Source organism: Octodon degus, unplaced genomic scaffold (assembly GCF_000260255.1).
Source record: "Octodon degus isolate 3935 unplaced genomic scaffold, OctDeg1.0 scaffold00119, whole genome shotgun sequence".
Taxonomy (NCBI): Eukaryota; Metazoa; Chordata; class Mammalia; order Rodentia; family Octodontidae; genus Octodon; species Octodon degus.
The window spans coordinates 379,295-394,286 of record NW_004524695.1 but is presented as its reverse complement, the minus strand read 5'-3'; the positions used below and the strand labels follow the sequence as shown (position 1 = coordinate 394,286).

At 43.4% G+C, this 14,992-nt stretch overlaps 1 protein-coding gene across 2 annotated transcripts in view; it reads left to right on the top strand.

The window, feature by feature from the left end:
• Positions 1 to 9,256, top strand: part of LOC101571119 (non-histone chromosomal protein HMG-17) — a 9,449-nt gene extending 193 nt beyond the window's left edge. The window contains exon 2 of one of the 2 annotated variants that reach the window (XM_023699966.1): positions 7,896 to 9,256. In XM_023699966.1, the coding sequence (XP_023555734.1) occupies positions 7,974 to 8,240 (267 nt within the window). In that variant the 5' untranslated portion in view covers positions 7,896 to 7,973 and the 3' untranslated portion in view covers positions 8,241 to 9,256. The remainder of the gene's footprint in view (positions 1 to 7,895) is intronic. The other variant, XM_023699968.1, reaches the window with a different exon arrangement.
• The last annotated feature ends 5,736 nt before the right edge of the window (positions 9,257 to 14,992 follow it).

The window sequence follows — 14,992 nt, the reverse complement described above, 5'->3', positions numbered from 1 at the left end:
CCCGCGCTGCACCGCGCCGGGACACACCGGGCCGCGCCGTCTGCGCCGCGCTCGGCCCTCGCGGGGAGCATCGGTGCCCGGGGAAGTAGGCGCCCGGACGGCTCACGTCGGACCTCTGCCTCGCAGTCGCGCTCGGCCCGCGGCCGGCCAGGCCCCTCCTGAGGAAAGAAGGCTTGTCGTGTCTCCTGCGGCGACAGGCGCACCTTCGGATCTCCTATTTAAATGTTTTAGCACTTAGGTCACCTCAGGTGACTGATGGCAGTGTGATGTCTTTAGGATCATAAAAATGGGAAGGGCCACTCTTTTTCCAAAGAGCTGTGGTATCGTTTTAAACAGGCTGTTTAGACATTGCCTTTCCCAGCCGTTACCCCTTCAATTCCATACTTTATCTGAAAGACCCAGGAGTTCATCTCAATGCTGGGCCTCTTGGCAAGGTAGCACCGTGGCCAGCACAGCAGGACGCAATCTTTGTAATACATTTTCATCGAGAATCACTTTGTGCCACCCAGAAATAGAAGCAAATTATTTGGTGCCCTGAAAGAGCACAGGTCCAGGACCTCAGGAGGTGACAAGGAAGTGCCCTTTACCTTCTCTTGCCAGTGAATAGGCGCATTCCAGCTAGGAAGCTGTGTGTACCCCTGCCCAACTGGTGTTTATGCGTTTAGGGCACACTCTTCTTCAAACCAGATTCTTCTGAGAGCCAGCAGCAGCCCTACCTTGTTAGGGTCCCTGCTCCTTGTCTTTCTTGCCTATCTTCCCATTCTCAGTCACTTACCCCAAATACCTTGGGAGACAGAGAGGAGGGTAACTGGCGCTGTGTAACCTCCTGCCCCTCTAGTACACTGCATCTTGCACAGGAACCTTTTATTTTATTGTATCCTTTATTCTGTATTCTTTCATCCCTTACGCTCCTTCCTCAATGTGGTGTCAGTGACCTTCCTGGTCTCCTCTCCAACTCCAAGCCATTGTCTCCAGAAGTAAGGGGGTGCGGTGAGGGTAGCTTTCTGATTTTGGAGTGAGGTTGAGCCTCCCAAAGTCAGAGCTGTGTTCCAGAAACCCACTGTAGCAGCCATACAGGAATACAGCTCCAACACAAGGATGCGGGAGCACTGAGTGGTAGGGCAGTGAGCATTGGAAGAGGTAGGATTTGGTCTTTGCTTGAGACAGACTTGCTGTGCAAGAGAAGGTTTTGAAAACTAGATCTCAGAATTAACCTAATCCAAGATGAATGCCAAGTTGCTGAGCTCCTACACTACTCCTGCTAGAATCAGTGGTCTAGTACTGCCCTAACACAAGGCCACAAAACCAGGTGGCTGAAACCACAGAAATTTATTTGTAGGAGTCCCTTCCTGCTTCTCATCTCAGTCCAAGAAGTTAATATTTATAATCCCAAAGATACGTAATTGGAATCCCACCAAGTTAATTCCAATCTACCACTCCCAGTGCAACCCACTGCAAAAATAAAGACACTAAAACGTATTTATAATTACTGGGAAGCCAAGGGGCCCTAAGTCCAGCCATGAAGAAGGCTTTCTGGAACAAAGAGGCTGACCCAGGGAGGCAGCTGGATTTTATTCAGTGGAGGAGTGGCTTGAGGAGAAATGACTGAGAATTGTGGGAAGTAGGTGAGTACTGTGAGCTGAGCTGGGCGGGTGGCCTACATTTACCTCTCCCATATGCACAGAAAGTAATTTGCATTATGCTATTGAGATAGTATCTAATGTTTGGGGATCTGGTGCTCAGCCAAAATGGAGACAATCTCTCTTTCAAGAACAGCTTCTCAGGTGGTCCTCCACATTTATTTTTCTCACAGTTCTGGAGTCTAGATGGCCAAGATCAAGGCATCAACGGGTTTAGTTTCTTCTTAGACTTTGCTTTGTGGATCACAGATAGCCACCTTCTCATTACATCCTCATGAAATCATCCTTTGTGTTCTTCATGCCCCAGTTTGTTCTTATGAGGACATCAATCATAGTGAATAACGATCACCCTGATGACTTCGTTTACCTTTCTTGCCTCATTAAAGATGCTGTGTCTAAATGCAGTCACAGTCTGGGGTATTATGAGTTATAACTATAGCACACAAATTTGAGGGGCTGACATAATTCAGTCTGTAACACCTGCTTGTTACTGACACAGTTCTCTGAAATTATTCTCACAGACAATTGTAGCATGCTCATGTCCTCATATATCATATAGATGTTTTGTAGTACAAGAAGAATACTATTGCTTTGTGTGTGTGTGTGTGTGTGTGTGTGTGTGTGTGTGTGTGTGTGTATTTGAGACAGAGTGTTGGTACGCAGTTCAGATTGGCCTTGTGTTTACCTTGTAGCCCAGACTGGTCTTGAACTTGAAGTGATCCTCCTGCCTCAGCCTCCCAGGTGCTGGGATTATAGGTGTGTACAACTATGCCTGGTTTACTTTTTATGCTTTTTTTTTTTCCCACTGTTTTCTCTTTTGAAAAGCTGTTAGTGTCAGTTAATTTAAACCTCCAGGTCTTTTCTAATGAAAAAATGCAAATCTTCATAATAAGAATTGAGCAGCTATTCCTGCTGTTCTGTAGCTGCTGAAGGACAAGCTAGATATCTTTCCTTAAGATTAGCTTTGGAGCACTTGGGAGGCCGAAGCTGGAGGATTGCTGAGAACGCGTGGCCAACCTGGGCTACATAGTTCACAGACAGCCTGATATGGCAAGACCTTGTCTCAGAAAAAACCAAATAATATTAGCAGTTGGGCTTGAAGTATAGTTTGGTGGTAGAGCACTTGCCTCTGGGAACTTTCACAAGAATTTCAATCCAGTTATATGCAGTGTGATGAGAAGGAATTGAAATATTTCACTAATTTGTTCTCTTGTAATGTAAGTTCTTCCTTGAAAAATTATTTTTAACTGAGTGGACTTGTTTTATTCCTTGTTTTATTTCAACCTTGTTGCCATATCTTAGACAAATAACTTCATGATCTGCCTGATAATTTCTTGCCCTTGAAATTCAAGTTCTCTGCATTTCTAGAAGCTATGTTACTTATAGGATTTATCTGCCAGTCAGTAATTTTCCTTTTCTTACATATGCTACATGAATATTTGTGATGACTTGGTCACATTATTCAACAAATTATTTTTCCCTTTTTGGAACCTAACTCCCTCTTTTTTTCTTTTTAAGACAGGGTATCACGATGCAGTTCAGGCTGGCCTTGAGTTTACTTTGTAGCCCAAGCTGGTCTTGAACTTGCAATGATCTTCCTGCCTCAGGGCCCTAGTGCTGGGATTACAGGTGTGTGCCACTGCGCTCATCTCCCTTTTTAGAAACTCTTAAAGTCATCTTTTTCTTACATAAATTTTTGAGCAGTTATTTTTTTTTAAATTATTAATTTTAATGAGAAAGAAATAGCAATGAGATAGTCTTAAAATGGGTTAGTAGGACAGTTACAGTAATTAATACATTGCATATTTTTGTCTTCATAGTAGTTATTCAGAGTACAAGATACAGACATGATCTCTTGTCTAAACAATATTAGTACAAATCTTTCTAATTGAAGTAAGAGAAAGTAGCTGTATATCCTATTTTATATATATTTAGAGCAGTTTTGGATTTGTAGAAAAAATGGAGAAAAAAAAAAAAAGCCAGCTATGGTGGTGTATGCCCGTGATCCCAGCACTCAAGAAGCTGAAGTAGGAGTATTGCTGTAACTTCAAGGCCAATCTGGACTACATGGTAAATTTAAGTTCAAGGCTAGTTTGAGCTACATAGTGAAACAAAAGAGAAAGAGAAAGGGTAGGGGGGAGGGAGAGAGAAAAGAAAGAGAAGGGGAAAGGAAAGGAAGAGAAGAGGAGAGAAAAGAAAGGAGAGAGAAAGGAAGAAAGCCTAAATTTTAGAATTGGGGAAACACATACCGCTACAGAACTTCCCAGGAAGTGTTTTTAATGTTGAAGCAGGCAGTACCATGAGGTAATCTTGGCCGAAAGCTTTTAGAAAGTCACAGAGTACCCTGGATGCCAGAATATTTGGGGTGGCCTTATCTTTTCCTGTCCAAGTAGGACAGTAAAAAGGAGCATTATTAACAATTATATTAGGGCAGTAAAGGTAAATCAAATTACCCTAATATTAGACCAAGACATTTTCAAATATTTCTGAATGCTGTCTGTTTCGCCATAAGAATCTCTGTCCTGCATTCTTTTCTGGTCACATTGTTAACCATGCTCACAGCTAACATATATGACCTCTGGATTCTTCTCAATTATTTTCTGTAGAAATATCTTTTTTCTGTATTGTGTTCAAACCTGCATACTTTTTTTTTTTTTAATTTTAGATAGGATTTAGCTATGTGGTTCAGGCTGGCCTTGTACTCCCAGAGATCCTGCTGCCTCCGCTGTATAAGTGTTAGGATTACAGGCATGTGCCACCAGGCCTCAATCTAAACTCTTTTGTTCTATTTATTTGTTTGTTTGTTTGTTTTCTTGTTTAGAGGAAGAGACTCACTGTGTAGTTTTGCGTAGCCTTGAATTCACTATGTAGCCCAGGCTTGTGCCACCATGTCCAGCGAAGATCTTGTTCTATAAACATTGTTAACATTAGCACATTGGCTTAGTAGTGTGCATTTGGGAGGGGGAGAGGGGATGGAGGGTGTCTTCTGAAGAGAGCAGGTAGCTCTGGTGGCCTGGTAGCCTTGAGGAAGTGGTGGCACCATGACTTATAATCTCCCCATCCTGAAGAGAAGGCAAGAGGAGAGAATGTAAGGGAGGAGAAGGCTCCAGCTCATAGTGCCTTGACTTTTCAGGGAAAAGCCGTTCAACAAAAGCAGAACTGTGGGGGACCACCTGAGCAGCTCTCCTTGAAAGAAGAGCGACTGTCTCCATTTTAACTGAGCCTGACTCTATTTTCTCATATTGCTGTGTACAAAGTTGGCTAGGACTTGTGTTTATCCTTCAGTTGGCCTTAAGCAATGGATATTGGTCTAGCCGAAGTGCTGGTGATAGTCGTTGAAGGTGGCGTGCGTGTTTCCCTGGCAACCTATACCTGCTGCTCTTTGATATGAGCCGGATCGAGAAAGGATGGAAGACTTGTGCAAAAGATTCATTTTTCTTGGAAATGTGATATTATAAGTTGAACTAAATTCAGAAATTTAAAATCTTTAAATATTTATTGTCTACTCCTTTTTACTTTGAGAATTCTAATTATATGAATATAAGTTTCTTGGTTTTGACACAGTGAACTATTAAAAAAATAAAATAATATTTCTATTTAAAAAAATAAGAGAGAGAGAGAAAGGACAGAAGAGCTAATGCTCTGTGCCACCAGCTGGGATGGAGCCTCAAGATAGAGGCTATGCCTTCCTGGGGCTTAAAAAACTACATCAAAGCTGAAGCACCAGACTTCCCAAAACAGTAGATGCTATCTCTGTGGCATAATAGTATAATGCAGATTACTCTCTCCGCATATGACAGATGTAAATGTAGGCCACCCGCCTAGCTCAGCTCACAGTAGTCACCTGCTTCCCACAATTCTCGGTCATTTCTCCTCAAGCAACTCCTTCACTGAATAAAACCGGGTGAGACCCTGGGTCGCTCTCTTGGTTCCGGAAAGACATCTTCGTGGCTGAATTTAGAACCCTTTGACTCCCCGATAATTGAAAATATAATTTAGTGTCTTTATTTTCCTCCGTGGGTTGCATTGAAAGTGGTACATTGGAATCAACTTGATGGGATTCCAATAACATAACTTTGGGATTACAGATATTGGCTTCTTGGACCGAGACAAGGATCTGGAAGCGTCTCCTACACAGAGCTATTTCTTTTCTCTGTTTTAGTTCCTGTTCCCAGCTTGTCTCTCAAACTGCCAGGGGAAATAATGACTCCCACTCTGGCTTCCCACTGTAGCTTCCCCTCTTCTTTATAATAATTCTTATCTCTCTTCTACAAGAAAGAAGGAGGGCCAGGGAAATGGCTCAATAGAATAAGCATTTAGCACAAGGGTCTGAGTTTAATCCTCAGTTCCGCCAAAAAAAAAAAAAAAAAAAAAAAGGAAAACTGCAACACTGTGGAAATGCTAGATAATTTGATGGTTTAGCACCATGTACAGATGATCACTTTGTCACTCTCATGATACCTCAGATCTAAACTTGCCTGCTTATGACCAGAGCATTTCAATAAATGGTGAGGCCCAACAAACGATGAAACTCTGGAACAATTTAGAGATATGATAGTGATTGTTTTAAGACATGATATTTTAGAGTTGGGGAAACACACAAGGCTGCAGAACTTCCCAGGAAATGTTTTTAATGTTGGAGCAGGCAGTACCACGAGGTAATCTTGGCGGAAAGCGTTTAGAAAGTCATAGGGTACCCTGGATGCCAGCCATAGGCCCCATTCCTAGTTACACAGACTTAAATTGTTTTCCCACTTGTATGATTTTGATCAAATTTACTTGTTGACCACTTACATTTTTATAGTCTATTCATTCTTGAGCAGATACATTTTTTTTGCCCAAGAAATAGAGAATACATGAGACATATGCCCCCCTCGAAACTTGTAAAAGAGAAAATGCCACCCTCACCGTGACCTTCTCTGGACTTTGTTTTTTGTTCTTTTTTTTTTTTTTTAGACATCCTCTCCCTATGTAGTTTAGGCTGGCCTTCAACTCACTGTGGAGCCCATGTAGGCCTCAGACAGTGAACCTCCTGCCTACCTAGTCTCCCAAGTGCTGGGATTATAGTCACGTGCCACCATTACACTCAGCCGCGGACTGGTCTTTTATGCCCCCTCCCCAGCTCCTTTCTCAGCTTTAAGAGTTGATCACTGTTCCAGTTTTTGTATTTATACTTTGGTTTTGTTTGTTTTAGTTTTGCCAAAGTGCCTGTAGATAAACCATCCCATAGTTTTAATCATATAAACAGCCATACAAAAATGATGGAAAATTATGGTGTTTGTATTATAAAAAGCATTGCTAAGAATGATGGGCTACATGTATTCAAAGCGAGGGAGAGTACTTTGTGTATTTTGAGAGGTGAATGGCAATGTGTCTGCTACTGCAATAATTTTTTATTTTAAATTTTTGCTATATTTTTCAGTCACTCCTCATCACAGCAATTTCTGTCAACTAAAAAATTACATCACTTTCTCATCCATATTATTATCATCATCATTATTATGTATTTAGTACAGGGTCTACAGGGTCTCACTACACAGCTTGGACTTGTAGTGATCCTCCTGTTTTCAGCCTCCCAAGCACTGGGATTACAGGAGGGCACCGCCACGCCCAGTGTTCACATCCACAGTGTTTAGGAGATCTGATACTACGCAACTTCTAGCTTTTCCCAAGTTAAGATGACCTTGTTGAGGTAGATACAACAGCAAAACTATAGACACAAAAGAACATCTCCAGAACTACTTCAGAAAATAGCAAGGATGGGATAACTGTGTGAAACAAAGGGGAGTGTTTTGAGAGAAATTAATGGCCGTGTGTCTTGTACTGTAATAAAATTTTACTGTACATATTTACCGAACTCGTATTTTGTTCATATCTTTCTATAACTTCCCCCCCCCCTTTTTTTGCTCAGCATTGAGATTTAGCCACATTTTTACATTTAATTGTAGACTATTTCAGCAGCTCAATAGTAGTTTTTCGTACAGATAACCATCAAAATGTCCTGTTGAAAGGTATTTGGATGATTTACAAGTGTGCATTTTTACATTTGTTTTTCATTCTTTGAGACAAGATCGCGCTATGGAGTTAGGCTGGTGTTGAGCTCACTGTGCAGCCCAGGCTGGGGATCCTTGTGCCTCAGCCGTCCCAGCGTTGGGATTATAGGTGTGTGCCACCACACCTCCGTGCATTTGATGTTTAGCGTTAAATCTGCCCACCTTTCCCTTTATGGCTTTCACTTTTTGTGTCTCATTAAAGAACTTTTCCAGGTGCGGTTTGGGAAGGCAGAAGCGCCTGTCGTTGTCGTCTGGCCAGCCCGCGGGCACTGCGGCCACCATGCCGAAGAGAAAGGCGAAAGGAGACGCGAAAGGGGACAAGGCGAAGGCGAAGGACGAGCCGCAGAGGAGGTCCGCCCGGCTGTCCGCTAAGCCTGCTGCTCCTAAGCCAGAGCCCAAGCCCAAGAAGGCCCCCGCCAAGGGGGAGAAGCAGCGCCGGGGGAGGAAGGGGAAGGCGGCGGGCAAGGGCGCGCACGGCCCGGCCCCGAGCCCCGAGGGCGCGGCGGCGCGGCCCCAGCGGGCGGAGGGCGCGGGGGACGCCCAGTGAGGGCCGCCGCGCCCCGCCGCGCCCTGCAGTGACTCAGCAGCTAGGAAGCACTATTTTTAATCAAGTTTTACAAAAATGTAGAGCTTTGATGTTTTTTAAGTTGTTAGCACACAGCGCCCTCCGCTGTCTTCTGTGGGAAGGGGAAGTACCACCTGGCAGCGCGTCCGAGGAGGAGCGGGTCGGCGCGGCCTGAGTCGTTCTTGGGCCCGCGGAAGGCCGCGTCTCCCGCCGGAGCTGCTGGGCGGGCGCAGAGCCGCATGGCGCGGAACGGCGCGGGCCTCCTCCCTGTTGCCCTGCGCACGGACCAGACCGCGTCCACCGGGAGCCGCGGGAGGCCTGGCGCCCTGGGATCACCGCCCGCCCGCCGGGCTCGGGCTCTGCGGGGTGGCCTCGGGATGGCACCCGCACTCTGCCGGCCGGCCGTCCTGCTGAGAACCCGGCAGGTCTTGCTCGCCTCGCTCGGTCAGGCAGAGTTGGCCTCTGAGAAGCGCCGCGCGCCTCCCGTGACCCGTCCTGTGACCGTCCTGTGACCCTGTGCGCGCTTCTGTCCGGAGCTGCAGCAGGAGGCTTTGCTGACTTTCACAGTGACTTTGGGGAGGCGCGTTTGGAAGTTGTAAGATGTGGTAGACCGCTGCCTACGTGGTACTGGAAGGAACTGTTTGTGAAAAATACCTTTTAAAGCTGGATACAAGTTGGGTTGAAGGGGAGATCATCCCCTAGCCGAAGCCCCAAGATATTCTTTACTGCCCTGAACTGATTTTGTGAAAAAGCATAAGGTAGATAGTCAATTTAATATTATTTTCCTGTCTGGATAAGTAGTAGTCCCAGTGCCATTTATGGAAAAATGTCTTTCTCCCATTGATCCCTAACACTGGCTCTTTCCTAAATCCAGTTTCTGTGCAGCTGTGGGTCTATTGGTGTCTTCTATCAATTTGTCTAACCTTGTGGCAGTACAATACAATCCTAATTACTACAACTTCAGAAAATGGTCTTAATAAAACCAAGATGCCTCTACATTTTATCGTGACATTGACCAGTTACACCTCTAATATCAGCACCAGATTTGTCTTTCTTGGGACTGTGTTGTGGCTCATTCTCCCAGACAACATCTAGAATTAGATTGGCGAGTTCTAAAATAAAATACACTGCCATTTTTATTGTATTTGTGTTGAATTTATAGATTAATTTGGTGAACCACATTACCTTTAAATATTGGCTCTTTCCACCCATCAACATGGTAGTTCTCCCTGTATTTAGGCCATTGAAATGTCTTTCAATAGTTTTACAACTTTCTTCATAAATGTCTTTTGTTAATATTTCCTAGAAAATTTATATTATTTAATGTTCTTCTATATCCATGTTTTTAGTTACTACATTTTCTAGTGTTAGCCAATGTTGATTTCAATGTTTGTATCCAGCAATCTTGCTCAATCCTCATTGTCACATCTGTACAACATTCTTTTTTTTTTTTTTTTCCTTCAAATACAGAATTTTATTCATGCATTCTGAGATTTTTTTTAAAAACCTTATTTGGTTATAGAGTATACTTTTAAAAGTCACATTTTACTCTTTTTTTTATTTTTCAACAAATAATACACTGCATATATTCTTCTTAGTGGTTAATTGTGTACAACATTCTTGTGAGTTTCTCAGATGACCACTTGTCCTGTGTGTACAATTTTTTTTTTCCTCAGTCCTTATACCTTTTATTCATCTCATTTTTAAGACAGGGTCTCAGTGTGCTCAAATTCATTATGTAACCTCAAATTCATGATTCTTCTGCCTAAAACTCCTTGTGGCACCTTGCCTGCTTTTATTTCTTTACAGCCCTGGGGATACAGATATAGTAGTAAACAACAGCGCTTATGCGCCCTTCAGTTTTGTATTGGATTAGGGTGATAGGTTTTAGAGGCAACAGCGATGGTGCAGTAGAGAAGCAGAGGTAGGGAGAGGGAAAGACTTTATTAACTCTAAACACACGGAGAGGACCAAGGGCAGGGAGATGGGCAGATCTTCTGATCTGAGACAGGGAGCCTGAGACTTTAGGACTTTTGCCGGGGGTAGTGTCCAAGGGGCCAGTTTAGTAACATACAAATGACACAGGGAAAAAAACTGATCTCAGGTGGGTAACCTCCAAATGGCACAGGGAAAAATGATCTTCCAACCTGACCTGCACGAATTCGTGTTCTCTAAAACCAAAGAATGAATTTTAGGAACAGACAGAGCTTATAAGCAGAATATATTTATTGAGGGAGAGAAAGCCCCTGTCCAAAAGAGGGACAGGAGCCCCCCCCCAGAGGATTGTTCCCCAGAAGCTGTCTCTTCCAGGAAATTTTATAAAGGCAAACCATGTGGCAAGGCCGGTCTAAGGTCTAAGGTGGTGGAGAAGACATAGGAACTTAGGTGGACATGAGGTGGGACAAAACTATGGTCAACCAATGAGATTACAAGCACCGTTGCTCTGGTAAAATTGATTAAATCCAGAACCAAATGGGGAAGCAAGTCACGCAGCAGTTGGGCATGAATTTGGGCAGTCTCTTCCTGTTGGGGATTGGGCTAGTGACTCATTTGGGCTCTTTCAAGATGATTGATACCTATGTAGACTGTCAATCCCTGATGCCCATCTCTAGGGAAGTATGTAGCTGTGCTTCCTCTTTTTGTCTTGGTCTTGAGGTCTGGCCCATATGGTAGTGTCTGTCTCTTCCAAGTTGTAAAGTCACCTTGTCGTCCATCTTGTCTCCTTGAGGGCCTGACCCTGTCTAACTGCCTATAATATTTCTATTTAATTTGGCTGCCTGCAACACAGAGCTGATTGGAGTCTCCTTTATGTGGGCAGGAAAGGTAAAAGGAAGTTGTACCCAAGGCTGGAGTGGGGAAGGAGGAAGAAGTGGTCATTGGGCAGGTAAGCTGTTGTTTCAAGGGCTTCAGCCATATTAGGCGACCACCATAATAATTCAGCAATTCATACTAGGGCCATAACCTATCATAGGGGAAAGTAGAGAAAATGCACATAGTTAGGCAAGAAAGAGACTTAGATAGTATAGTTAGGTGCTACTGAGGTTGTTTAAGGGACGTCTTTGATGAGCCAGCACTGGAGAGGAACACTTTGTGAAATAAAAGAGGCTGGGCACATGCTCCATGTCATAATTGCAGCAGGACAATCACTTCAAATTCCAGGCCAGACTGCACTACACAGTGAGACCTTTTTGCAAACAAACAAGTGAACAAAAAAAGCCGGCCAAGCATGGTGGCACACACCTCAGGAGGCTGAGGCAGGAGTATCACTGTGCCTTCAAAGCCAGCCTGGGCTACAAAGGGCATTCCAGTCCAGCCTGAACTGCACAGTGAAGGCACTTTTTGTCTCAAAAAGACAAAAAGAAAACAAAACATCAAGATCAAGGAAGGCATCAACAAGTTTAGTTTTCTCTGAAAACAACAACAAAAGCCCCAATAATAACAAGTGCAAAGATATGAAGTCGAAATGAGTGTACTGAGGCAGAAGTGGCTGAACTACCCAGGATTCAGGAGGCTGAGGCAGGAGGATCCCTAAAAGTTTGAGACCAGTCTGGGCTACATAGTTTAAGGCCAGTCTGAACTAAATGGTAAAACCCTGTCTCAAAAAACAAAACAAAAAAGTGACTGAACAGGAGGAAGGATAGCAAGAATACTGGCTGATCTAATTACATTGGCTGGGAGCTGGCAAGTGAAGGACGTTGGAGGCTGTAGTTCTCTGAAACTAATGAGATGCCATTGGAGCACTGAATTGAGAAATGACAGAAAATTGTGTGTGTGTGTGTGTGTGTGTGTGTGTGTGTGTGTGTGTGCAGGCAAAAGTGGAAGGAGAAAGACCAGTTATGCAGTTATCACAACAGTGCAGCAAAATATGTTGCTTACTTAGGAAAAGGGAGAGAAGAGATGTGGGATGTGAGTGCTGACAGCTTGGGGGACAGCTTCAGCCTCCCTGGGCCGAGGCTTAGTCCCTAATTTAACAGCGTTGGGAGGTGAGGCTGAATGGGAGGTGTTCAGGTCAGCACTGGCTTAGGGCAAAGGTGAGCGCGAGAGCTGTGCAGGAGTGAGTGGCTCTCTCCCACTTTTCTGTGTGTGCAGAACAGCGCTTCTCCGCTGGAGGACCCTGCCCTGCAGGCACCATCTCGGAGCAGAGACCAGAAGCTCACCTGACAATCAATCTGCAGGAGGCTTGATGTCAGACTTCTCAGCCTCTGGACCACGGAGAAATCAACTTTCAGTAGTAAAGCAAGAAAACATCTTTGCAACATTTCTTAAGGAATGAAAGATAGTAGAAGGAAATAATCAGTATTACTATTTCCTAAGTTAGCAATTTTTGTTTTGTTTGTATTTTTTGTTTTGTTTCTGAGACAGGGTCTTGCTACATAGTTCAGGTTGGCTTCAAACTCAGGTATCCTCCTGCTACAGTGACACAGGGAACCTCCAAATGACACAAGGAGAAAAACTGATATGGGGTGGATGACCTCCAAATGATAAAGGAGAAGAAATACTCTCCCAATCTAAAAAGTACCTGGGATGAGTTCATGTTCTCTAAAACTGAAGAATACATTTTAAGAACAGAGGTTATGAGCAGAATAGATTTATTGCTGGGGAAAGAAAGCTGTCAGAGAGGGGGACAGGAAGGACACCCCCCCCCCCAGCAGCTTATCCTCAGGAAGCTGTCTCTTCCAGGAACTTTTTATAGAGTAAAACTGTGCAGTGAGGCGGGTCTAAGGTGGTGGAGAACATGGGAACTTGCGTAGGTGGGCATGAGGTAGGATAAAACTATGGTCAACCAATAAGATTACAAGAACCATTGCTCAGGTAAAATTGATTAAGTTCAGGAGCAAATGGGGAAAGGAGTCACGTGGCAAGCGGGCATGAATGTAGAACAGGACCTTGTCTGGTAGCCATCCAGTAGTAGTCTGATTAACGATTCTTCTGACTCCCTCAGGGTGATGATCAATCTCAGATACCAATCTTTAAAGAGGTTAGCATTTGTTTGATCTCTGGTCTTCAGGTCTGGCCCATTGCATGAGCATCCGTCCCTGCCACAGTTGTAAGGCATCTTGTCTTCTGTGTTATCTCCTTTAGGGCCTGGCCCTGTCTGACTGCCTATAATATTTCTATCTAACTCGGCTGCCTACATATAACAAAAGGACATGCAGCTTGGATAGAATATAAGGGACAGAAAGAGGGGTGCTGGGGTTCCTTGCTGCTTGCTGCCTTCTGCTTTGCTGCCCCTCATGAGCTGTTTCTCCTCTGCCGAGCCACCCTGCCTTGGAGGCAGGCAGCTAACTTAAACTTCTACAAACCCTGAGCTACAACAAACCTTTCTCCTTTAACTTTGGGTGTTGGGTATTTTGCCTCAGCGATGAGAAAAGTAACCAAAATACTGCTCTTCAACTATTTCTGTTCCACTTTACTCCATTAAAAAAAAAAAAAAAAAAAAAAAAAAAAAAAAAAAGCTTATCTGTGCTTTGTCAGGGCGAATGAAACATTCGTTGTTCTCACAGAGCTGAAAGTCTGGGACAGAGATAAGTGACAAAGCAGTGTGGTTTGCTCTGTTGTGGCACTGCAGGAGCCCTAATGCTGACAGGACAGTGAAGAACCTTCCTGAAACATGCTGATACCTGCGGAGCAAAATGGAGGCTTGTGGAGTTGGTCAAGCAAGACAGTGACAACCTTGGCATTGGTATTGCTTATGTCCAATAAATTATTTGTTGAATCAGACACACAGTTAAGATATACACCAAAAAAAAGATGCATACCAAACATGTTGCATTACTTTTTAACTACAATAAAAGATAATTTTTTGTTGTTGTTGTTTGTTTGTTTTCTAACAGTACTAGGGATTGAATCAACATGGGACCTTCCACTAATCACCACTGGAAATTTATTTTTTTTTAATTTATTTTTTATTTTGAGGCAGTATGTCATTAAGTCGCCAAGTTTCCCAGGCTGCACTGGAGCTGGTACCCTCCTGCCTCAGCCTCCTAGAAAGCGGGATTATAGATGAAAACCATTCTTAAGTGCTTGCTGTTTGCACACTGTGTGTGCCCACTGATCTCATGCATAATTTTATTTCCTCAAGCTTATGAGTTGAATAATTATTCTCATTAAACTTTAGTGAAGTGGTGGCAAACAAAAGTAGACTCCTCCTGAGATCATAATCAATTGATAAAATTGAGAATAAGACCAAGCTCTGCCTGGCTCTGCAAAAAAAAAAAAAAAAAAAAAAGACCAAGCTCTGTAACTAAAGGACCTTAAAGTTTCTTCATTCTTAAAATTCTAAGACCTCTTGGTATACATTTCAAGTATAATCCATTCAAGAAATAATCTTATTATCATTATTAGTTCCTTACAAAGTTAAGGAACTTCCAATATACCATTTGGAGACTATCAAATGTAACAATATTCTACAAGCAAAACAGTTGTAATTTCAAATTAAGATGGGTAGTTAGTAATGAAGTGGTGATTTAATCCAGAGGCAAAATAAGTCATATATGAAATTTAGGATTTTAGCTTGGCTGAAGCAACACAGACTTCACAGGGCTATTGTTTCTTTTTTTTTTGGTGGGGTGGGCTATTGTTTCTGTTCAAGAACTTTGTTTATTTTTGGGCCGGGGAGATAGCTCAGTAGAATAAGCACTTGCCTGGAAAGTGCAAGGTGTCCTGAGTTCAATCCCTGGTTCTCTCTCTCTCTCTCTCTCTCTCTCTCTCTCTCTCTCTCTATATATATATAT